Source organism: Squalius cephalus (assembly GCF_949319135.1).
Source record: "Squalius cephalus genome assembly, chromosome: 19".
NCBI lineage: Eukaryota > Metazoa > Chordata > Actinopteri > Cypriniformes > Leuciscidae > Squalius > Squalius cephalus.
The window spans coordinates 16,215,934-16,241,369 of NC_137140.1; the positions used below are offsets into that span (position 1 = coordinate 16,215,934).

At 44.2% G+C, this 25,436-nt stretch overlaps 2 protein-coding genes across 2 annotated transcripts in view; one reads left to right on the top strand and one right to left on the bottom strand.

The window, feature by feature from the left end:
* The first annotated feature begins 1,374 nt into the window (after positions 1 to 1,374).
* The window catches only part of arhgap23b (Rho GTPase activating protein 23b), a 560,944-nt gene continuing 536,882 nt past the window's right edge, over positions 1,375 to 25,436 (top strand). Inside the window, 1 exon segment of the mRNA XM_079852050.1 lies at positions 1,375 to 1,772. Within this exon segment, the coding sequence (XP_079708176.1) occupies positions 1,746 to 1,772 (27 nt within the window). The 5' untranslated portion in view covers positions 1,375 to 1,745.
* Positions 19,821 to 21,931, bottom strand: LOC307147360 (zinc finger BED domain-containing protein 4-like). Its single transcript, XM_079852061.1, has 2 exons — positions 21,736 to 21,931; positions 19,821 to 21,213 (listed from the first exon to the last, which is right to left on the bottom strand). The coding sequence occupies exons 1-2, from the start codon at positions 21,918 to 21,920 to the stop codon at positions 20,307 to 20,309; spliced, it is 1,092 nt and encodes a 363-aa protein (XP_079708187.1). The 5' UTR covers positions 21,921 to 21,931; the 3' UTR covers positions 19,821 to 20,306.

Here is a 25,436-nt window from a genome sequence, read left to right on the forward strand (position 1 = left end):
AATGCACAGCTAAGTTAGCTAAAAAGCTATAGCGCTAAACCATTATACCACGAGTGAACATGCTAAAGTTGTCCTAATGTCAAACAAAGTCATTACAATCATTAGTACACGATGATTAAAAAAAACAATGTTTACTGTGAATGTCGCAATATATCAATAAATCAATACTTACTCAAAAGAGGGTTCAGCGCAACCGTGTCCCAGCGAAGAAAGTCTCGACTGATATCGGCTCTTGGTGTGTGTGCGTAGTTCAACCATTACAGTAAAGGCGCGTGCGCATCCGAGGATCCGACATGGGTCCGCTCTGGATTCGCTGTTTGACAGTAGATTTTACGGCGCCGCCCAGAGGCGGAGCTGATCCTCTGGGCGGCGCCAAAACGAATGTGACAGTCACGCGGGTTAGGCGACTTGAAGGCGGATCCGCATAGGAGTCTCCTGCTGTGTGGGTGATTATTCATGTACCCTTATTGTAAAGTGTTACCCTTTAAACTATCCTTGTATCTCTGTAAAGCCGCTTTGGAACAATCTACATTGTTAAAAGCGCTATATAAATGAAGATGACTTGACTTTATAAAGGTCTCATCAACTAAAGTTTGACTACTGATTCTTTCTTCAGGATTGGTGTAAGATAAAATGTTGCAATGATTGATAGTCTAGGGAGATTATGTTCTTATTCAGGTATGAGGGAGGTTATAGCTATTGTTGTGTTATTCTAAACAGGGTATTGCATTGTCCAGAGAAAAAGGGGAAATACTATTGCAATTCAGAAAAAGTTACAGGAATCTGAGATTAGGGAAACACCAGGGCCACAACAGGAGCGAGCTTCCTGTTCTTGAGGGTTGGGATTTTCCCACAATACAGTTTAAGGGAAATGTTGGAGGATGTCTTGAGAGCCTGTGCCTGCTCCAAATGTATATTTGAGTGTGGATGTATGCCTGTTTGCAATAATGGATTCATGTTTAAAAAATAAAGAAATACAAATGTGTGGACAAAAAATTAAAACCTAAAACACTACATTTCCCATGGTCCTTAGACAAAGGACAGGATTGGCTGGTGGCAGCCCAATAAGATGACGACAGGAGACATATGGCTGGATAACACTAGCAGAAACACACTGTTGGTTGTCAATGGTGACAAATCTCTCCATGGAGGAATGGATTTGACAGCTGCTGGAAGAACCAGCACACTCTATCTGAAGTCACATGACCTCTTTCCTTACTATCCTTCTGATCCCCTGCTCACAGCCTGTAATTCACTGTGTGTTTGTGTAGAGGCAGAGAATAGGAGGAAGGCAGGGGGAGGGGAGGTTAAGGGGAAGGAGGGAAGGAGGGGACACAGAGGAGGGAGAGGCAGGCAGAGAGATGAGCCCAGCTTACACACAGTGAATGCAAGGGTAAACAGAGGACTGTCGGTCTTTACGGTCTCTCCACGAACCCAGAAGGACGGGAGGATCATGCACCTCTCTTTTTGGCTGAGTGAATAAATAACAGCAGGGAGGAGGAGAAAGCACTGATGTGGAGGGGAGATCTGTGCTTTCCTAGACATCAGTGAATACACTACTTCAGCAAAGAAGAGTGAGAGAGAGACAAGAGGAGAGGAGACACACAAGGGATTTTGTTTTTTCTAGTGAGGCACGTCAGATTGTGTCTCATGTCCTGGAGTGAGTGTAAAATATGTCTGAGAAGTATGGCTGATGAGCAGTGCCATGTCAAGAACTAGGAGTCTGGGGAGCACTCACTGAAGACATGGCTCAGGTGAGGAGATTGCTGAGGGTGAGTCGCATATAGATCCCACAACTTTTTTTATTCTCTGTGAAAGAGATGCATGCAAACTATCTGCTTTAATCAAATATCTCAACAGATATAGCGTGCTGGGAGTTTGTAACATTAATATTTAAGTCCCCCTGTGCTATGCCGGCAAACCCTGCAAAAGCTCAGAAGAGCAACGGTGTGAGAGAGGTGTAGGATGGAAGATAATATAATGTTGAATCTGTATGTGTGTGTTTTTGACAGCTCTGCAGGAGTCACTATTGCGCTTTCATGGCTGTTTGAATACCAGATTGTCTATATGTGGATTTTATGAAAAATTGGTTCAGGAGAGGGGATCATATTCACAGATAGCCTACTATTCTAGATTTGTACTGCTGTGCATTTATGTGTATGTGTTAAGAGTAGTCTAAACCATTTCACTAATGAATTTCCATGACTTTTCCAGTTGTTCATTATTAGTGGATAAGGCTTTTCAAAAATCATTTAGGGATTGCAGTCATAAAGAACAATTATTTCAGAGCTGAGTATAATTACTTTTTGCTAAGTACTATGAATGGGGGCCAGTATCAACAAATGCCAAGGCTGCTACTAATGTCTCTATTAAATGGATTTATTATTATTATTATTATTATTATTAGTATTATTCAGGATGAAATTAGTAATTATAGCCATTTAACTTTTTTTTATATTTAATAGGTTTTATTTAAAAAAAAAACTGTAATCACATTTTTAAGTAAACTTCAATTAAAACAACCCTCACATAAACTCATAATAAATGTGATGTTCAGCTGTACCTTTAAACCAGGCTATAGCAGGGCTCAACACTAAGGATTTTTTCTACTAGCCCACAAAATAAAATAGTTTTCTTGGTTTTTGACCCATGTGAAATAAAAAAAATAAGGTTATGACACCAGTTTTTTACATACCAGGGATCACGCTAGGAAGCCTTTCATCTTCGAGTATTGTAAAAACGAGCCAATGGACATTGGTGTGTCGCATCACACACCCCGCACTGCAGCGCGGGTATAATACGGAAGCAGAGATGTCAAAAGTACTCACTTCCCGTACTCAAGTAGAAGTACAGATTCGTGTGTTAAAAAATACTCTGGTAAAAGTAGAAATACTGATTTAACTTCTTTACTCAAGTAAAAGTAACAAAGTACAGGCTTGGAAATTTACTTAAAGTATAAAAGTAAAAGTAGCCTTGCGAATGACAACCATTTTTTATGCAAAGCTACCTGGACCACACAAATGTTACTACAGTGCAAGCTGAGAAACTGAAGTGGATTTGGAAAAAAAAAGTTCTTTATATGCCATTGCCTACATTTTAAATGGATGTCTGCCAATAGGCCTAAACATCACATAGCCTATGTGATTATTGTGACAGACTGGGACTCCAGGTTAATAAGATTCTGACTGAGTAGCAAGATATGAATTCAATTGTGATTCTGTGAGAATTCACAGATCCAGTTTCTCTTTTTTTAATCTTCCCCTTAACATTTAAAGGAATCTACATGTATGTAATGATTTGCCTTGAATGAGCACTGCCGAATCTGTTGAGTCATTTTGTAGTGGTGCGTCAAGTGCAACATATATTCCCATCCAATTGACCGTTCGCAAAGACCCGCCCCCTTTAGTTACCGTTGCTATGTCCGGCAAGCGACGCCGTTCTTACGCCACACCATGTTCTCACGCAGTGAAAAATACATCGCAGAGCAGAGAGGACACTGACAACACACTGACAGACAGGACAGGCCAGGTTATTTTTTATATGAAACAAAGTCTCACCTTTAAAATTTAGTCATTTTTTTAAAGAAATTTAAACAAATACCGTTTTGTGTCTCTTTAATGTGTCTGACAGATCGATCAGTTAAAGCTGCTCGAGAACCGATCATCTCTTCCTTCTAGTTTATAGCATCAAATAAACATGAATGAACATAAGGAATGTCGTTTTAACCACGGAAAGACGTCGGTACACTTTGTTTTTCAAGTTTAAATCCTCCAATGTTAACCTAATAACTCTCCTGACTGCTTTGTCGCACAAAATGGTGGATGGCGGATTATGATTGGTCAGATCGCCTCCCTGCGAAGGGGTTGATGATGCGAAAAATAACTCCACTGAAATTATTTGAAACTAAAGTAATGAGCCAATTTTGTAAAATGTAAGGAGTAGAAAGTACCAATATTTGTGTTGAAAATGTAAGGAGTAAAAGTAAAAAGTCGGTACAAAAATAAATAGTAAAGTAAAAATATCTGAAAAATGTATTTGAGTACAGTAACAAAGTATTTGTACTTCGTTACTTCCCATCTCTGTATGGAAGTGCATGCACGCACCAGTTGTCTTTCGCTTCGGAACCGATCGGTCTTAATGTCTCTGAAGAGTACTGTTGTTTACAACGAGCGAGTGTGTCGGTGTTCTTCTAAGAAAACTCTACCAGTGCTGGTGGTTCTACAGCGCGAGTACAGCGGTGGATCGCGAGCTTTGAGCTCTTAACTGTTGTTTTAACAGCATCAAATTTCTGTGTTGTTGATGGCTGGTTAGAGGGTGGAAAAGTGAGTGCTTCACTGTTTCAGTTCACTGTTCAGTGTTGCCACGGTCATTCCCCTGTGTGCTCCGGCACTGGTGATGGGTCCCATTTCCTGAAAGAGCAACACGGGTGAGTTTGCATCTTTTTCAAGATGTAACCAAACCCTGTGGGCCCCTCACTCCTCTATCACATCGCAGCTGGTGGATGAGCTGGTGGATCTCCGGACGGACCACGCTGGTTTTCAGCTCGCCGCCCCAGTGCCTTTCGTTCCCCAAATGCATGGAGAGCTTACCAGGTCATGGACGGCACCTTTCTCTGCCAGAAACTGCCTGAATAGCTTTTCCCCCCTCACTACCCTTAACTGATGAGTGGTGAAGGATTGCGAGGCTATCCCGGGTGCACCTGTGTCCGGCGGCCGCTACCTTTTGGATGGGGGCCCCTCGTTTCCCCCTTAAGGCCTGTGAGTTCTCATCCGTTCCGACGGGCAAAGCTTACAAAGCCTGTGGGCAAACCGCCTCCTCTTGCGTGCCATAGCGCTGCTACAGGTCTATCAGGCCAGGGCACTCATGGACATGCACGAGGGTAGCCCAGACCATGCGCTCATAGATGAGCTCCGCACCGCATCCAAACTCGCCTTCCGGGGCAGGAGTGTCATGGCGTGCGCGATCAGTCTGGCGATGTCCACCTTAGTGGTCTAGGAGCACCATCGTTGGCTCAGCCTGGGTGATATGGCGGATGCGGACAAGGTTCGGTTCCTGGTCTCCCCAATTTCCCAGGTTGGGCTGATCGGCGACGCGGTGGAGAGCTACGCCCAACAGTTCTCTGCTGCCCAAGCACAGACGGAGGACTTCCGGCACATCCTGCCCTGGCGGTTCGCTGCTGCCTCCACCCCACCGGTGGCAGTTCCTCCGCCTGCTCATCGCAGAGGATGTCCCCCTGCCGCTACTCCCGCTACTGAGCCTTCAGCCAGGCCTCAGCGTGGAGCCAGCCACAGTAGGGGCGCCCAGCCCGCTCTAGGCGCTGCCAAGCCAGCTGGCAAGCGAAAGCGTTCCTGAGCGGGCCACTCAGGGATGGAGGAGGATGCTCTTGGAGTTGGTCCGATCCACTACTTCCCCCCAGGAGGGAGTCATATGCCAAATTAAACTAAACTAAATTACGTCATATGCTCTCAATGAAAAATACAGAACAATTAGTTAATGCGTTCATGACATCAAGACTATATTATTGTAATGCCATTATGGGTGGTTGCACTGCACGCTAAATAAACAAACTACAGCTGGTCCAAAATGCAGCAGCTAGAGTTCTTACCAGAATCAGGAAGTATGACCATATTAGCCCGGTTCTGTCAACACTGCATTGGCTCCCTATTAAACATCGTATAAACTTTAAAATATTGCTGATCACTTACAAAGCACTAAATGGTTTAGCTCCCCAGTACTTGAGCAAGCTCTTAACGCATTATAGTCCTTTACTTCTACTGTGATCTCAAAATTCCGGCCAGTTGATAATACCTAGAATATCAGAATCAACTGCTGGTGGTAGATCCTTTTCCTACTTTGCACCAAAACTTTGGAACAATCTTCCTAACATTGTCCGGGAAGCAGACACACACTGTCAGTTCAAATCTAGACTAAAAACACATCTCTTTGGCCTAGCATACACATACCATATTATAGACTTCTATAATTCAATGTTAGGCTGCATAGTTTAAGTCAGCCGGAACCAGGAACACTACCCATAAATCCTGATGTACTTGTTACATCATAAGAAGGATGGCGTCTACACTAATATTAGTCTCTCTGTTTATCCAAGGTTTACCGCAGTCCGCCAGATCCAGGCCGTATCCAGATCTGATGAAGGACCTGTGCCTGGACACGATGACAACGCAGTCCTGAAGTGTCAACCAGTCCCTCCTGTTTACTGAAGTCAGCCGGATCCCGGCCGTATCCAGATCCCATCCATGATGCATCCCTGAAGTGCCAGCCTCATCAGCCCTGTGAAGGCCTCATCGACACGATAGCCATCGGGCACTGATCCTCAACAAACTCGTCTCCATACCGGCGTGATGACTCCGACTTCCAACCAGATGGAACTGGATAAATATTCTTAATGTTCTGATTCAATCTGACTTCTGACCTGTAATGCTCCCTGGATCATAATCATACACTGTTCGCTCGTTGGCCAGAGGAGAACTGGCCCCCGACTGAGCCTGGGTTCTCCCAAGGTTTTTTTCTCCATTCTGTCACCTGATGGAGTTTTGATTCCTTGCCTCTGTTGCGAAACATACTTTGCTGTGTTATTTTCATGTTACCACTGTGAAGCTGCTTTGATACAATCTGTATTGTAAAAAGCGCTATATAAATAAAGGTGACTTGACTTGACTTGACACCACACACTCAGACCCTGCTTCGGGCCTTCCGAGCTGGGTCCCATTTTTTGCCTAGAAGTCTGTGGTATCCGTGGTTCCCCTGCATCGCTCAGTTGTAGCACTACACGGTGCTCCTGGCTGATCCAGCTGTTCCCCCGTACCAACAGACTCGGCTTCATTAGCTAGCATTGAGTGCGTTCAAGGACCCGGTCATGCCTTCTCGCACTCTCTGCCACTACAAAAACTAGAGACAGGTGTTAATCACTCAGACCCTGCTTCAGGCCGCCTTCGGGCCTTCTGAGCTGGGTCCCTGTTCTCTAGCCTGCTGCCTCACTCTGAGTACGTCTCTGATACCTTGGGCCCCGTGTTGGTCCGTTGTAGCACTGAAAGGTGCTCCTGACCGACTCAGCCAGTTCTTGTATCATCAGACTCGGCTAGGATGATTCAGTTCGTCCGGTACCCGCCCATGTGCAGCACTATTTGTTACACATCTGTGTTTCGAATTGTATCTTCCGTGTGCGGTCGTCGCTTCCTACTAGTGAAGGTTGTGATCAAGCCGTTCCTCCAGCCGATATGAAGATAGGCTTCCAAGTGAGGCCTGTTCTTTGTTGTACTCAAACTATAGTGAGTTAGACCATCAGGGATCTGTGTGCTTGATTCGGGCCCTTTTTCAAGCCTCCGTTCAAGTTACAACACAATACGCATTACTAATGCTCATCCCCATGAATGGTCTGCAGCGTGGGACCTGAAGGATGCGTACTTCAGATATCCACTCCTCCGCAAACACAGGCAATCCTGTGTATCCAAGTCTCAGTAAAAGTCCCTCCCTTGGAGTGCTACATGGCCAGTTGGGTCTTCAGGTCAACTGGAAAAGAGTAACTCGTCCATGGACTGAGGAGGTTTTTTCCAGTTCGGAGGTGGACTTGGTTTACACGCTTCTCAACTGGAACGTTTCCGGTCGGTGCTTAAAAGTGAGAGGGTCCCACTGAATAACCTTCAGAGGCTCCTGGGGGCATATGGTAGACGCAGCCGCATATAAACAGTTTCCTCCATATGATGACCGCTTCAGCAATGACTTCATGACCAAGTCCCTAGGTGGCCGTGGCAGAGCAGCATGCTCCGTGTGTTAACAACACCTGGTATGCTGCCAAACTCTCAGCAGTGTTCAGACCATTTGTTTCTCCGGGCTAATCACTCCTAGAACAAGTGACTACAAAACTAGCTCAGGGGCCACGTATAACGTGCATGCAGTAAGGAGGGCTTGGGAATACTTCACACTGCATTGGCATTCAATTGCCTCGATTTGTTAGCAGTTTCCTTGCTCGATGCCGCTGCTCAGCAAGATGCACTGCCCAGTACAGCGACCGTTGCTCATAACACTTCCCTCATATGTCACAACTCGCCCGCCACCTCCTCCTATGGAGTCAGAAGCTTCTGAAGTCGCTTCTTCCTTTAAATTCCGGCCTGCTCAATCATGCCGCCCATGTGTCCCCTTGCCAGTTGTTTACTCCCTTAAACACAGAGACACCGGCTTGCAGGTGACGCCAGGGCCTACGCAAAATGCATTAATTCCCCAGTGAGCCCTCATGCACATCACTGTGTTAAGTCAGGTAAGAAGGAGCAGGTTCTTTTAGTTGCCCCGTAATGGCCCAACTAGGACCTCGCTCCCTAGACAGCCTTCCTAACTCATTCCTCTGAGACTTCTCATGGATGGGGCACCGTTGGCACCCACACCGAACCGGAGAAATCCAGGTTCCATTGCGGTGGTTCAGCTATCTACCTCTGAAAGAACGTAGATACTATTACTTCTGCGAGAGCTCCCTCTAAAGTTGAGGCTTACTTACAATCTGAAGTAGAACCTGTTTGTTGTTGGTGTTCTTCTCACGAGAGGACCCCCGAGAGTGTTCGATCACTTCTGTGCTTCCTTCCTGCAGAAGTTCTGCTCCACCCTCAAAATGATGTTGCCCTTAAAGCACATCAGGATGTGGTTGAGATATAGGAAGTACAACTTGATCGTTAGGTTCCTGAGCGGTGCAAGGAGATGAACCGCCCTTTTCCTTGCGCCCCCTCTATACCTTCTTGGGACCTATCTCCAGTGTTACCAGACCTCCCCTGAGCACTACAGGTAGCTGAGTTAAAAATCTGTTTTTTGCTCTATCAAGAAGGTAGGGAACCTGCACACATTTTTGGTCAACGAATCGTGCCTGTTCTCACTAATGTGAGAATTCTCACTAATGTGCCCCCGGCCTGGATATGTGCCCAAGGTTCCTACCTCTCCCTTAAAACAGCACCAGGTGGTAAGCCTGCAAACGCTGCCCCGGAGGAGGCAGACCCAGCCCTGACTTTTCTCTGTTCCTTCGGGCAGGATGTGGCTTCCGCAGCGTATGCCTTCCAACGAAGGTACGCTTCCCAGGGGTCCTGTGGAACAGCAGTGACTTTCCTAGCCTAAGCTCTGTCTTAAATCCGCCTCAATATGCGGGAAGATCAGGAGGCTTTTGTCTAGGCAATGGAAGGTGGCAGCACTAGTGGCATCTTAGTAGGGATCCCAATCAGTCGGCATGTCGACTACATCGAGCGTGACCAACGGAAAGGGAACGTCTCGGTTACATATGTAACCCTCGTTCCCTGAAGGAGGGAACGGAGACGTAGTCCCCCAGCCACTATTGCTGTACCACCACTGACCGGGGCCCGCTCGGCTCCTCAGCGAAAAACAACTGGTGCTAGCATCCACTTCCGCATTATACCCGCGCTGCGGGGCGGGATGTGTGATGCGATTCACGCACGCCAATGTCCATTGGCTCGTTTTTACAATACTCAAAGATGACAGGCTCCCTAGCGTGATCCCAATCAGTCGACTTGTCGACTACGTCTCCATTCCCTCCTTCAGGGAACGAGGGTTACATACGTAACCGAGACGTTTCTATACCAAAAAAAAATAAAAAAATAAATATAGATTAACTACTATAACTACCTTAACTACCTTAAAAGTAGGATGGAAAAATGACAAATCGTCAATTGTCAATCGAATCATCTTGAGGCAAGGAATTCAAAAGGTATTAACATAAACGTGAGTGCAAATTTGGACAGTTGGTGGCGCAAGAGCCATTGAGTTAGAGACTCCAAATTTGCTATGGCCACAGTTCAGACTGTCCTCTATCTGTGTGCCTAATTTCATAACTTTTTGACCGCACTGCAGAGTAGCGTGCAAGGATTATAGTCGTATGCTGTGTCTACAAGATATGGACTTTGTGTGTACGTGTTTGTGAACAAGGAACAGCAACAAGAAGCCGTTTGAGACAATGTTTAATGGAGCACAATAAAGAAAGACATTTGATTGCATCTAGCTCAAATGAACTTGGGCTTGAGGAGTAGTCATGAACAGAGGCGGAGTTTACCTGAGTCGGGAGACAGCAGTGCAGCAGATGATTCCATATACCAGCTAAGATCAGCATTAAAGACTTTTAAAATCATTTTAGCTCAAAACTCTGATGTGGATTCTGATCACCATATAAGGCAGACATATTTATATGCGATACAAAAGACTAAGCGTGCTAAACATTATCATACCATCATTACTCCAGTCTTCAGTGTCACATGATCCTTCAATTAAATTCAATCCATAGTTGTATAGCGCTTTACAGAAAATGCATGTCTACATTACAATTTAGAGTGATCTGTTATGAGAGGTGACTGTGTCCAAGTTATGTATTTCATAAATGTACATATACAATCACACAGTTAGCTAATTATGTATTCCGAACATTATCAGGAAGGCTATTCCAGAGTTTAGGAACCAAATATGAAAAACGCTGTCCCTCATTTAGTGGACTTAGATATCCTAGGTACTACCAGAAGCCCAGAGTTTCGTGATCTTAAAGAATGTGATGGATTGTAGGCTGATAGAAGGTCAGTTAAATTCACAGGAGCTAAACCATTTAGGGCCTTAGTAGCAATACTTTGTAATTGATACGGAACTTAATAGCCAGTAGCCTGGTTAAAACCAGACCATTCTCAGTAGTAACTGAGTTATGGTCTGGCAAAGCTTCATTAATAACTCATTTCCAAAGGGGCGTCACCAACGGACGTCGCTCAAATGCCTCTGGGCGCAATTGGATAGACCTAAAACCAATAAGAGCGATCGTCATCGTGTAAAGCCATATGCTGCATCCCAATTATTCGCCTAAGTTACACTACGCCATAAAAGTATGTACTCTTTTTGTGAAGAAAAGGTATTTACTTTTGAATGTGTAGCAAAAAAGTAGGCAAGCTTTGGGACATACTACTTCGTCATCTTTATCGGACGGATCTGTCGCGTGCATCCTGTCACGTAAACTGCCCTGTCAGTGTCAATCATCTTGTCACAGTTAAAATCCTCTATTAAATCTAATTTAATTTCCTACCGTTTCGGAGAGAAATGTAGTAGCACGTTCATCTGCCAGTGGGTCTTTCATGGAGACTGTCCTCATGTGTTTGCAATTTGAATATAATAATGCATTTAAAAGTTGAACGGACGTCGCTCAAATGCCTCTGGGCACAAATTGGATAGACCTAAAACTAATCAGAGTGATCGTCATTGTGTAAAGCCCGCCCCAACGTTTCTGACTGGTGCCGCGATTTCAACGGATTAGAAATGGGCTTGAATGGGCTCTTTGCCAGACTACTTGCAGAGCAAATCTAAATTTGCCGGAAGTTGTCTGGGTTTTCCCAGGCTAGGTAGCCAGTGTAGAGATGATACAATTGGTGTTATATGATCATATTTTATTGACCTAGTAAGAACTCTAGCAGCTGCATTTTGGATTAATTGTAGCTTGTTTACTGAGGATGCAGGACAACCAGCTAGTAATGCATTATAGTAATAATGCATCTAATCTAGTCTAGAGGTCATGAATGCATGAACTCCTTCAGAAATCAATTATTAATTAAATACAACTACTTGAAGAAATCAGACAAATCATATAGGCTATCACAATCGTGTATATATTTTATCTGTCAGTACGTCTTGTCTTTTTATACCGGACTGTCTGATATCCATATTTAGATTCTATATTATGACATATGTCATAATATGAAGCAAGTCCGTTTTTTCAGGAGTTTCCTCTGTTTCTCTGAATGAAAAGATAGCTGTATTGGGACTGTCACTGGAGAGAGTGCTAAAGCTCCTCAGGTCATATTTTTGGTGGAGATTTTTTTAAAATAATCATTCTTTCAAAATGTGATATAAACATACCGTGTCTCCTCTTTCTTTTGTGAAATAATGGTAAATACCACTTTACTTTTGTCTAAATAATGTGTAATCTTGACACAAATTAATTATGATCAATGTATCACTTAATATTGTCTAACTGTGGTAAAACATTGATGCTTGGGTTTTAAATCTTTAAGTAAACAACAAAAATGCCAACAAACTGTTCCTTTTATCATGTTTGTTTTGCAATCTCGCTAGTTTCCAGTGATTTCTTTCTGAATAGTACTGACATGCCCCCACGGAAGAAAATTTTGAAAAATAACCCCTGAAATGATGACTTCTGGTGAATATTGTGGAAACTAATTGATATTTAGATAAATATATTTCATACATTATAGCATATTATAATAGGCCTACAACTTATTAGGCCTATATATTTATAGAATAGCAAAGTAGGCCTAATCAATATACAAGACTGAACCACATAGATGTGAAATATAAAGGCTATCATGGTCATTTTGCCAACAATGAACCATGGATTTGTTTAGTTTATAATACGTTTTATTTTTAACTTAAACAAATACAAAATATATCATTCAAAACTCATCGGCTTAGACTGCATTTGAAGAAAAATAAACACAACAGTTCTCTTACGAGAGGTCTCTCGTACTGCGTAAGATATCTTATGCTCGGGGAAAATCCTTTTTCCGCTGCGCTGCGTCACATCCCGCTGTGTCACATCCGCTCCGCTGCGTCACATCCCGCTGAAACGGGCGTGGTCTAGGCCTATAAATACCGCTCGCAGGCAGCTATTATCTGATTTTTCATCCTTCAAGCGAAGCACACGCATCGCTGGAGCTGAAGAGAAGCCGCGCCGTCTGAGAGAGAGCACCTTCAGTGGGACGAGTCACTGAGTCACTTTTAACTCTCTGTATTGTGTGTGTGTGTGTCGCCGCCGCGACACACATCCTAAAAGAGTAGCGTCTTTTTTAAGATGCCTTCCTGTGGCTCGTGCAGAGCCACACTCAGCGACGGGGACCGCCACGTGATCTGCGTTTCCTGCCTGGGTGAGGAACATGCAGCTCTCGCGCTCGCTGATGGCGGCTGCCCTCACTGCGAGCTATTGCCCATGGCGACTCTGAGGGCTTTCTTCGCCCAGACTGCTCCCCCGCCCGCTGCAGTGTCGCGCCGTAAAAAGCGCCGTGCCCAGCGGGTCCCGGAACCTTCCCCCAGCCGCCAAAGCTCGCCGGTTCGCCCGCCTGCTTCACCGGCTTCGTCAGCCTCTCTTCCTGACGGACAGCGGCCGCCGTCTGCCGCCACTTCCGTCGACATCGCTGATGAGGAAGCCCTGCTGGGAGAGGATGATTCCTGCTCTATCCTGGCGTCAGGCAGTGAGGATTGGGCGAGCTCTGAGGTTCTCGCGCCCCCTGCCCGCACATCGTCAGGCAAGAGAGCGTCCATTGAGACGGAGCTCATGCGAGTACTCGCACAGGCCGCGGCGTGCCTCGGCCTCGAGTGGTCTTCGCCCGAGCAGCCCGCTCACAACCGGCTGGATGGCTTTTTCCTGCCTGGGGAGCGCGCTTCGCCTGCGTCCAGACCGGCGCCTTTTCTTCCTGAGCTACATGAAGAAGTCGCTAAGTCCTGGAACGCCCCCTATTCAGCTAGAGTGCGTCCATCTGTTTCTTTGGCATTCTCTGCACTTGACGATGCCAAGAACAGGGGATACCATTCGCTGCCGCCGGTCGAAGAGGCGATAGCGGCCCACTTATACCCGCCCTCCGCTGGACGGCGCGCTAAGCTGGCCCTACCCTCAAAAGCTTGCTGCACGACGTCAAGCCTGCTCCGCCGTGCTTTCTCTGCCGCCGGGCAAGCTGCGTCGGCGCTGCACACCATGGCCACGTTGCAGATCTTCCAGGCCGATCTCCTCCGAAAGCTGGACGAGAAAGGACCTGACGCAATCTGCGTGCCGGACTTAAGAAGCACCACGGACCTCGCTCTCCGTGCGACTAAGTCGGCAGCACAGGCCATTGGACGGAGTATGGCCTCTCTCACTGTTACCGAGAGGCACCTGTGGCTAACGCTCTCAGAGATGGCCGAGTCCGAGCGCACCGCGTTCCTCGACGACCCGCTTTCTCCCACTGGCCTCTTCAGATCCTCCGTGAAGGATTTTGCGGAAAGATTCGCCGAGGTACAGAAAGCGTCACAGGCTATGAAGCACTTCCTCCCGAAGCGCTCCAGCTCTGCAGCAGGCCATGCGAAACCGTCTGCACAGAGCTCACAGCCCCAGCCACCGCCCACTGCCGCCACTTCGCAGCGCCGCCAGGCCCGAAGCGCGAGACCGCGCTCTCGCTCATCCGGCCGCCGCCCCGCCATGCGTGGCTCGCGGCCTAGGATTGTGGTAAAGCCCGAGGCCCCGAAGTCGTCCTAGCACGCCTAGGAAAACGACGGTGTTCGAGTCCCGCCGCGGCTGGACTTCCACCAAAGCTTTTCGCTCGTCCAGTTCCAGCAAATGTGACTGGTCCAGTGTTTTCTGCAGCCAACAAGCCGGTTCTGTCGCCCGATTGCCAGCACACAAATGCCGTTTTCACGGCTACCCAGATAAATCCCCAAGAGAGTGTATTTTCTGGTGTCCCGGCCACGGCCGATGGTGTTTTATGTGTAGAAAGAATGCCCACTGCCCAGTGCCCATCTCTACACACAAGCACAGCCCGTCACACAGGGCTCGCGCACATAAAATCGACTCAGATCGATTGTGCATTAAACGTGGTAAATGTGCCCACTACCCAGTGCCCACAAACACTACGTTATGCATGTCTCACGGTTTCTGTAAAAACAAAACCAGCGTGCATTCGCTTCACTCAAGCGAACAATGCTTTCAATGCTTTCTAGCGCAATCTCGCTCAGTGCTCATAGAGCACACGACCATTTTACTCGATCACCTCGAGAATTTGGGTCTCAGAGTCAATTGGGCGAAGAGCTCTCTGTCCCCCAGTCAGACGATATCTTTCCTGGGCACAGAGCTGAACTCGCTGTCCATGATAGCGCGACTATCACCACAGTGCGCGGTAGACATTCAGCGTGCAGCGAACTCTTTCTGCTGCGGCGCATCTGTCCCGCTCAAGAAATTTCAGAAGATGCTGGGTCTCATGGCCTCAGCATCATCAGTGCTCCAGCTGGGCCTGCTCCGCATGCGCCCACTGCAGTTCTAGCTGAAAGCGTGAGTCCCACGCCGAGCGTGGACATCCGGTCTGCTTCGTCTCAAGGTCAATCAGAAGTGCGCCACAGCTCTGAAACCTTGGAAAGCAGACGACTGGTACCAATCAGGTGTAAGCCTGGGGACTTCCTCGAGGGTGAGGGTGGTGTCTACGGACGCATCCACCTCGGGATGGGGAGCGCTGCTCGAGGGCAGACCGTTCTTCGGCCAGTGGTCAGAACGGGAGAAGCTTCTGCACATAAACTGCCTCGAAATGTTGGCAGTAGACAACGCGCTGACGCGTTTTTGTCCCCAAATAAAAGGACGCCACGTCCTGGTCCGCTCGGACAACATGTCTGTGGTGTCCTACATAAATCGCCAGGGCGGCCTCAGGTCCAGGAACCTGCACAGGCTAGCAGAACGCCTCCTGGTATGGGCTCAGCGCAACCTGCGCTCGCTGAGAGCAGCGCACGTGCCAGGGCTCCTAAACATAGGACCAGACAGACTGTCCAGGAACAATGTTCCGGCAGGCGAATGGTCTCTACACCCACAGACAGTCCAACTGCTGTGGAAGAAATTCGGCAGAGCGGAAGTAGACCTGTTCGCGTCTCAAGAAAACGCTCACTGCCCGGAATTTTTCTCCAAGAGCAGGGACGCGCTGGCTCATGTATGGCCCCGCCGCCCGCTCTATGCTTTCCCCCCCGTCTCTCTCCTGCCTCAGGTGATAGAGCGGATCAGGGAAGAAGGATGCTCAGTACTGCTCGTAGCACCGTTCTGGAAAAACCAACCTTGGTTCCCAGTTGTGATCCAGCTAGTGAGCACTGCCCCGTGGCCAGTGCCAGTGAGGAGAGACCTCCTCTCTCAGGCCCACGGCTCGATCTGGCATCCTCACCCGGAATTGTGGTCCCTTCATGTCTGGGCCATCAACGGGTACATGTTGAACTCCCTAAGGGAGTGTTAAACACGATCACGCAGGCTAGAGCTCCGTCTACGAGACGTCTCTACTCCTCGAAATGGTCAGTGTTTTCGGGCTGGTGCGCAGCCTGTGGCGTGTCACCCACAGACTGTGGAGTGACTGAGGTGCTTTCCTTCCTACAAGAGCTGTTGGATAAGGGCAGGACCCCTTCCACGCTCAAAGTTTATGTGGCGGCTATAGCAGCGTTCTCGAGAACAACGCTTGGTCAGTCCATAGGAAGGAACGATTTAGTCATCCGCTTCCTTAGAGGGGCTAAGAGACTGAATCCTGCCAGACCTCCCTCAGTCCCCGTATGGGACCTTTCTACGGTGCTGGAAGCCATGAAAGGTGGCCCATTCGAGCCTTTACAGACGATTGATCTGAAACATCTGTCTTTCAAGACTGTGTTTCTGCTGACTCTCGCTTCAGTGAAGCGCATAGGGGACTTGCACGCGCTCTCAGTGAGCGCGACGTGCATGGAATTTGGGCCTAATGACTGGGTTATACTCAAACCTAAGCACGGTTATGTTCCAAAATCCCTCAACACACTGTTTAGGGCGCAGGTCATTTCCCTGTCAGCCCTACCGGTCCCTGATGAGGAAAGAGACGCGAGCCTCCTTTGCCCAGTCAGGGCATTACGAGCTTATGTGTCTCGCTCGTCTGTTTCCAGACAGACAGAGCAGCTCTTTGTTTCGTTCAGCGGGCGCTCTAAGGGACTAGCCGCGTCGAAACAGAGCCTATCCAGATGGATAGTTGATGCTATTGCGCTAGCATACGCCTCCAAGGGCATGCAATGCCCGTTGGGTGTCAGAGCGGCCTGGTCGAGTGGGATTGCCTTGCAAGATATTTGTACGGCGGCGGGCTGGGCCTCCCCGTCTACATTTATGAGGTTTTACAACCTAGAGGTTCCCGCCCTGCAGGCCAGGCTGCTGTCGGTCTAGTTAACCAGTATTGTCTGTCCTGATGCTATCAGCTCAGAATGCTGCGTCTACTGAGCACGGCTCAATGATCGACAGTGTAAAACAACAGCACAAAGATGTGTTTTGGGCAAACTGTGTAAGACCCACATTTCCCCATCAGTTCAGGCCGCACCCCGCCCTGTCTGTATGATGTAATTCGCGTCTAAGCGATGCTGCTATACGTGGAAGAGTACGGCTTCGCCCCTCCCTCTTCCCGGACTCCCTGTGAGTTCCCTGGGTGATTGTGCACTATATGAACCCCGGGCATAATTTTTGGCTTCAATATCTCGCGGAAAAAGGATTTCCCCGAGCGTAAGATATCTTACGCAGTACTCGTTCCCTCTACTAGAGAGAACCGAGGTTACGTTAGTAACCGAGTACGTTTTCTGTAGGCTTGTGCGAACTTATGCAATAGAATTAGACTTCTAGAATGTTCTTTTCAGTGCAAAAAATATTTTTAATTTAATTAGACAACATTTTAAGGAAGTGTAGTGCAAGTATCTTTATATAATTATACTTCCATTATAGTTAACTTTCTTTCCAGTGCAAACCAATAATACATAAAAAACAGCTAATAAAGAAAATATAAAATATTGCACTCAAATACTGCATTCAAGCAACACAACACCTGTATGTATATTTTTGTGCTCTTTTCTTTTTCGCCGGCTGCTCGGAGGTAGTCATTTTTACATTTCCCGCTGTTGTCACTTGTCGTCATCGTTGCTACGATACGTGACTCACAATGACTGAAACGACCAATTAAAAGGGCATTCTCTGATGATGTTCCAAGATGTTAAAAATGCTACGCTGATCATAGACAAACAGGGGGACAAATTAATATCTACCACACCCGTCGGTTTTTTTCTTCTTCTTATCATAGCCTACAATTGTCTTCGTTCATAGTCTGTCATGGATTTGCACTGAATTGATTCTCAAAAATACTGAACAAAGTGCGTTCCGTATCAGTTCAATATGGAACAAGACTTTTATGTGTCAAATACGGGACGATTCCGTATTATACGGAACGGTTGGCAACCCTAAATGATGGAACCCACGATGATGTGACGTTGTTCCAGAGAGGCAAGTTTTAGTAAAGTGCTGCGGAGCTTCTGGCTGAACGGTGGAAACGCATTGCTTTGGCCTCAGTACTGCAGGTCCAAGGCTATTAACCCAGCCCGGCCCATTGAAAGCCCTGGCTCGCACTGGCCTGACAGTGGAAAAGAGAGTTAATAGTTGCCTAAGCACCTTAACAAATGTGAAGTTTAGGGCAGATTGTATGTGTAAGTTACAACAGCTTCCTGTTTCATGGTATCAATAACCTACTTTAATATTTAGCTAAAAGTTGCTAGCATGGTTTAACATGTTTCTATCATGTTGCTAGCATGTTTAGTACTTGCTGGAATATTTTAATATGATGCTAGGAGACATGTCAGTTCTTGTTGCCAATAGATGGTGCTAAGCCTTTAACTGAACTTTGGCATGTAGATGTCTTCAGGCCAGGACTCTTATCAAACTGTGATGTTTGGAGCAGATTAGACATTGGGTTCTTCTCATTTCATATTTGTGCATCCTTGTTTTTTTTTCCTCACGTCTCAGCTCCCCCCTCCCCCGAGATAACAGGAAAATAATGCAACAAAGTTTGTTTCTAGAAGAAAATAGAGTCACAGTCTAGCTTAAGTAAGTTCAGTGATGGTTCATTTTTGTTGTAAAAAAGTTATTAACTTAGTTCATTTATATATAGGCTATATAGCCGCTCTGGAGAAAACCGTAATGTCATCGTCCAGCTCAGTTTAGTTCTCATAAAATGGTGTCAATTTAAGCAGATCAATAATATTGTTAAATATTAAATTAAATGTCCCCAACTAAACCAGCCAAAAGCCAAAGGCGAAAAAAGTCTACAAATGCTACAAAGGCGACAGTGGCAAGGAACCAAAACTCCATCAGGTGACAGAATGGAGAAAAAACCTTGGGAGAAACCAGGCTCAGTCGGGGGGCCAGTTCGCCTCTGGCCAACGAACGAACAGTGTATGATTATGATTCAGGCAGCATTATAGGTCAGAAGCAAGCGGCAACCTCCCTGTCTCTCTCTTGAAACCAACACGGAAGTGAATTCAACGGCAATTCATCGACTGGCCGCTTGAGGCTGGGTGCAGAAGTGAGTCAAATCTGTATCTCCCCCATGTTAAAATACCCAACTTTACAGCAGAAAAAAACACGTTTACAGCCTAATGCAAAAAGTGGCTTTGGTCTATATAGCTTATTTTTCCCTTCATGACAACTGTGAGGGGGGTGATTTTTTTTATAACTCATCCGTTTACATTATATTAAGCCTTAAAGTTCTGCATAATTAAGGGTGTCCACTTTTGAATGAGAGGTGGATTCCCGCTGCTGTGGTCATTAGTCATCATTAGCCGTTTGTCTGCTGTTTGTTAGCCGTCACGTTACCTCAGCTAATTGTCTGACTGTAAAAATAAATAAATTCGGGAGTGACGCGCTACCAAGATGGCGACGGTCGGCCACGCCCACTTTAGGCTTCAAAAACGGTCTTCAGAAACCTACGGGTGATGTCACGGACACTACTTCCATATTTTTTTTTACAGTCTATGGTCAGAAGTCCTATTGGATTGAACATTCAGATTATTATCCAGTTCCATCTGGTTGAAGATCGGAGTCATCACACGGGTATGGAGCAAGGTTAATATAGTTTTGCTTTTTTAAATTAGTTTTTATTTTAATATCGTTTTCAATTTTGCTTTAAATTTAAGTTTAGTTTTAGTTAGTTTCATGAATGGTTTTGCTAGTTGTAGTTTAGTTTTTATTTTGAAAACACATTTCTATTTAGTTTTTATTTTATTTAGTTTCAGTTATAGTTTTAGTAATTATAGTTTAGCAGCTAACAGAACACTTCCAGTGTAGACCAAATAAAGCAAAGCAAGACATTTATTTTCAGCAAAATGTAATGTTTGCACAGTTTACAGTTAACTCTTGATAAAAATAACAAGGGTTTGAGATGCAAAAAAGAACCAAACAAATGCACCTTAAATTTACATAATACATGATGAACATGCATATGAACAAACATACATATTAAAGATGAAATCTTTTTGAGTTTGTGTGTATGTGTTGAATATTAATTTAGCAAAAACAGACTAATACAATCTTAAAGGTTTCAAATGTGCATGTGTGTAGTGTTAATATTACTTGCACTAACAGACTAGAACACAATCTTCAAGTGTGTGTGTAGTGTTCAATTTTACTTTAAACAGACAGACCAGAATAAAATGTCCAAAATGACCAAATGTGTATTTTGCATTGGATATAATTGTGGTCTGTGTTTTCTGAAATCATTTCAGTAACAAAATTTTCTGTTAACTTTTAAGAAGACTCTTTGTTCCAGGGAGGTGGTCATTCTGTTTCTCAGTCCAGATGAAAGCTGTCCGCAAACAGAAAATATTCTTTCTACAAAGGCTTGAGATGCAGGGGCACAGACCAAATCTATTGCAACAGGTGCAAGCTTTGGATACACCGGTACCCGTCCTTGCCAGTACTCTAGTGGCCTGACCCCAATGTTGTCTCGCTTCACTTCATCTAGGTATTTTTGCATTTCATGCACTGCACTGCCAGAGTTATCAACTGGATTCACCTGGTTAGTAGTAGTGCTGAAGATCTTTGTAGCGAGGAACGAGTATTTCTGAAGGGTTTTGTTGGTGCCTCCAGAAGTTGATGGTAGTTCACATGCATTATCTGTCATTGTGGCTGAAGTTTGGCTATATCTTAAAGCTTGATCCAAGACAAATATCTCTGCCTCTCTCTTTAGTTGCTTCATCTCTGGAGATGTAAGAGCTAGGGAGACAGATGGGTCCATAAGAGATGCTGCACCTGCTGTTGGATCAAACTTTGCATGTGTAGGATCAAGTATGCCTGCAAAGTGTTGCCGCATCGACCTCAGAAGGACTTGAACAGTTTGCTTTTCCATATTGGTAGTCTGCTGCAGATGTGCTTCAAGATTCAGCAGGGCTGGCACTACTTCAGATAGGGATTGGCTATCTGTCTGAAGTTGATCAGTGTGTGTAGCAAATGGTTCCAGTAGTTTCATGAGATTTTCTAGCTTTGTCCATTCACTGCTCAAAAGAGTGTCAATTCCAAGCTCTTCTAGGATTTCATTGAGAGTAGGTCTGGTTTCAATCAGTCTTTTGATCATTTCAAACGAACTATTCCACCGTGTGGGGCAATCACGGATCAGTGTTCGTCCACACCTTTAAAAAAATAATAATAATGTAAGAATATCATCTTTCCCCTCTACAAACTAATGACGGTCTAATGTCTTTTCTGATGCTTATCAGTTATTGTATATATTTACTTTTTAAACTTTAAAATTATTTAAGCAACTAAAGTAAATGTATGTTATCTGTAAGATTGAGTGTTGTGTGTTTGTGCGTAAAATCTGGCAATAATGGTTTTTGAGGACACTTTGTGCATGTTAAATTTTGAATTAATATTAACAAGTGTATTATGCTATGAATGTGGTTTATGAGGACACCTCAAATGTCCTCTGTGGAGATGAGTGTGTTGTGTTGTTGTTTGTCTGGATTAAATTAAAACCTGGATTTCATTGTCTCTAACAGTTGTCTGCTCTTGTTACAGCGATTGCAGAGGGATGAAATATAGTTACAGTGATGAGGGATGAAATATAGTCTATGGAGAGTCCTCATAATCCATATATGCCAGTTTGTGGGTGTGTAAGTGTAAGCAAGTTAAATATAAAACACAAACCATACCTTTGAATCATCCGTTCATTTGCCACTGAGGACTTCCGTATAGCATGAACGATTGATCTTGCTTTGCTGAGAACATTACTTGCACTAGGAACTTTCAATGCATCCTTAACTGCAAGCTGCAAGGTATGTGCCATGCATGGCATACGCTGGAATTTCGAGAACCCATCTTGAAACAAGTCTGTCATAAAAGAAAGTTCAAAACATTTAAGGGCTATAGTATACATGTATTTTGCAGAATTTGCACGTTTTTTTAATAATTTTTCTATGGACATTTTAACCCTACAAATGTAATCTCACTGCATGGCAATAAAGATAAACATTACAATTTGAATGCAATTGATAAAAAATAAATTAAAAAAAGCAACAAACTTACCTTGATCCTCATCAGCAGCACATTCATCCTGGGAGTCTGAGTCAGATTCAGCAGAATCCACGTTATCCGAAGCATCATACTGTTCCACTTCTGTGCTGTCGCTGTGTGCTTTTTTTAGAAGCTCCACGGCTTTGATCATGTTTGAGCCATTATCCGTTACAATGAGCAATATTTTGCTCTCTGGTATACCCCATTCGTCCAGGGTGCTTTCGATGCAATTGGCTATTGCTTCTCCGGTGTGTGGATGGCAAATGCGACGCAAATTTAGCAAAGCATGCTGTGATTGATTCGATGGGCAATGGTAAAAACATGCAGAGATACCCAAAAACGAAGCAGTCAAACCCTTTTTGCTCCATCCATCTACACATATAGTGACTTTGCGGGTCTCTCTCAGCATTTCTTTTACTCGCTGAGATGCAGTTTGCATTTTTAGCGCAATTAAGGAATTGATCCGTGCAGCACTGGGAGTGATGAATCTGCGGTCTAGAGCAGCATTAAAACTTTTAAAGGCTACCGAATCACACAGTCTAGTGGACATGCCAGTCTCAACAAACAAATCTACCAGTGCATTTTCTCGTTTCTTATGTTCATTTGAATTTGTTGGCCAAACCTCAGATTTTTGGAAGCATAATGCCAGAGTCTGCTGCTGCAATTGAGTTTGAGAACTACTAGCACCCTCGTTGACTTTATCATTACCGATGGTAGTCTTCCTTTCCGAATCTTTCGCCATGAAGGATTTGTATTCTTCACGATGGTTGGTTTGCAAATGTACTTTAAGGTTTGTGGGATTTTTCCCCTTAATTTCAACACCACAAAGTGTATTATTCAGCGTGACAATGCATTTGCTTTTTCCTGTTTCGGAATTAAATTCGAAATAGTCCCAAACAGGGCTCTGTCGTTTCCTACCCCCTGCCATCATTCATGTCTGTCTGTTAACTGATGTTGCTGTAAGCCTCAGCTAACCTCACATGCATACAGCGCCATCTACAGGTAAATGTATTATACAGCCTGTTTGGTTTTAAACTAAACCACGTCAGATTTTCCGCCACAGGATGAGAGCTTATTAATTACGAAAACGAATACTTATTTTTGATAATTATTATTTTATTTCAGTTAGTTTTTCAATAACTGTTGCTAGTTTCGTTTAGTTTTAGTTTTTCATTTATTATTAATTTTACATTTTATTTCAGTTAACGAAAATGTTTTTTAACTGATAGTTTTAGTCTTAGTTTCAGTTATCGTTTACGAAAATAACCTTGGTATGGAGATGAGTTTGTTGAGGATCAGTGCCGATGGCTGTCGTGTCGATGAGGCCTTCACAGGGGAGAGTCTAGTTGACACAATCTCTGCATACAATTCAGGGATGCGTTGTGGTCGTGTCTAGGCGCAGGTCCTCCATCTGATCTGGATATGGCCCGGATCCAGCTGACTACATCATGCATTTTGTGTTGAAGACTCAAATCTCATCATTTAATATTGTTTTTAGTATTATTATTACTTTTTATTAATATTCATAATCAGTAGTATTATGTATTTGTTTTATACTTTTTATATACACTGTTAGACTTTTTATCGTATTTTTGCGGTAACTTACTGGCAGCACTATTGCCAGTAAGTTACTGTAAGTTCCCCTTTACAGTAGCTTTGCTGTAAATGTGTTTTACGGTAAGATGCCCTTACCGCGATTTCATTTTACAGTAAGATGCCCTTACCGCGATTTCATTTTACAGTAAGATGCCCTTACCGCGATTTAATTTTAGAGTATGATTCCCTTTCTGCAATTTCATTTTACAGTATATTAGTCATTTTATTGTAATTTATTTTACAATATTTTAATATTTATATTTTACATTAATGCTATTGAATTGAACAAATTCCAAAAAAAGTGACTTGAGTCCATGTACATCAGCATATTGTTTATTTTGCTTTTGTGCTTTTTTGTCAAAAAAAAAAATGTATTTGAAACAAATCCTCTAAGTAAAACGAAACTAAGTTACAAAACAAAACAAAACAAATACAAAAAAATTACTTCACAATAAAAATACACTTCAAAACAGTTCAAAACTTCCTCTCCTCCAAGCAGATCACTGGCATCTGGTGGCATCAATTCCTTTCTGCATATGGGAAGTAGAGAGAGAAATAGGGAGAAAGGGGAAAATAAATAAATAAAGAAAACAAAACAAAACAATTACATCCTTGGAGTAACACACTCACACAGCAAGTTCTACAGATTGTAGCACCAGCACCAGATTTTGTAGCACCGCACATGTGATATGAATTTTACATGTTTTGTCTCTAAGAAATGCACAGGTCCCCATTGACTTCCATAGTATTTAATTTTTTCATACTATGGAAGTCAAAAAACTATTTGGTTACCAACATTGTTCAAAATATCATCTTTTATGTTCAACAGAATAAATAAATTCATTCAGGTTTGGAACAACATAAGAGTGAGTAAATTACAGAATTTTTATTTCTGGGCGAATCTCTTTAAAGCTTTCTCTTCTTTTTGGCAAAGGAATTACACGATTCTCATAAAAATTTGGGAAGATTGTCAAGTTTTTTAAATGCACATAATAGACAATAAGTAAGTGTACACTATGCAACTATCGCTTTACATTTTCCTATATTAAAAATAGCAGAACTGTGATCCTTTCACCTAATTATCATTCTCACCTTTCTCCCTCTATCTCCACCTTTCTCTTTTAAAGGTTATATTATTTGCTTTTCTATTGGTGTGTAGTTCACAGTTATCTTTTTACCTCGATTTAATTTCTTAACAGAGCTTTTTCTTTAAATATTACTTGTACTTCTACTTATGGAGATTTAATAGTCCACTGCCACCTATTATCCCAAGAGTGCCAGTCGAATCAACAAGTCCACTTGTCCAGAGCACTTACTACTCAGCTTTGTAGAGGTTTGGGGGAATAGTAAAGCTATCGGGTCAAAAGCAGTGAGTGATTCTCTTTGTCTTTTGTTGTTTGATTGCAATGGCAAACAGCAGCAGTATACTGTATATAGGCTACTGTCACTTTAAGACAGAATGCACAGATCCAATATAATTACTGACATGCATCCAATTTTTTCCCTATTATTTACGTTCACTTAAGACATGACCTACTGTGGACTATTCAATTTCTGGGCTTACGTGAATACTAGTCAAGTCATGCATTTTGACACATAAGTGTGTGTATTTGATCGGTAAAAGCACAGAACTGAAATGGGTGCTCGAGTGCTGACAGACTGTGTGCTCACTCTTCGAGTGAGTGTGCACAAAGTGCTGCCTGTCAGTATGCGAGTGCTAAATTCAGATATCTTGCATGGTTTA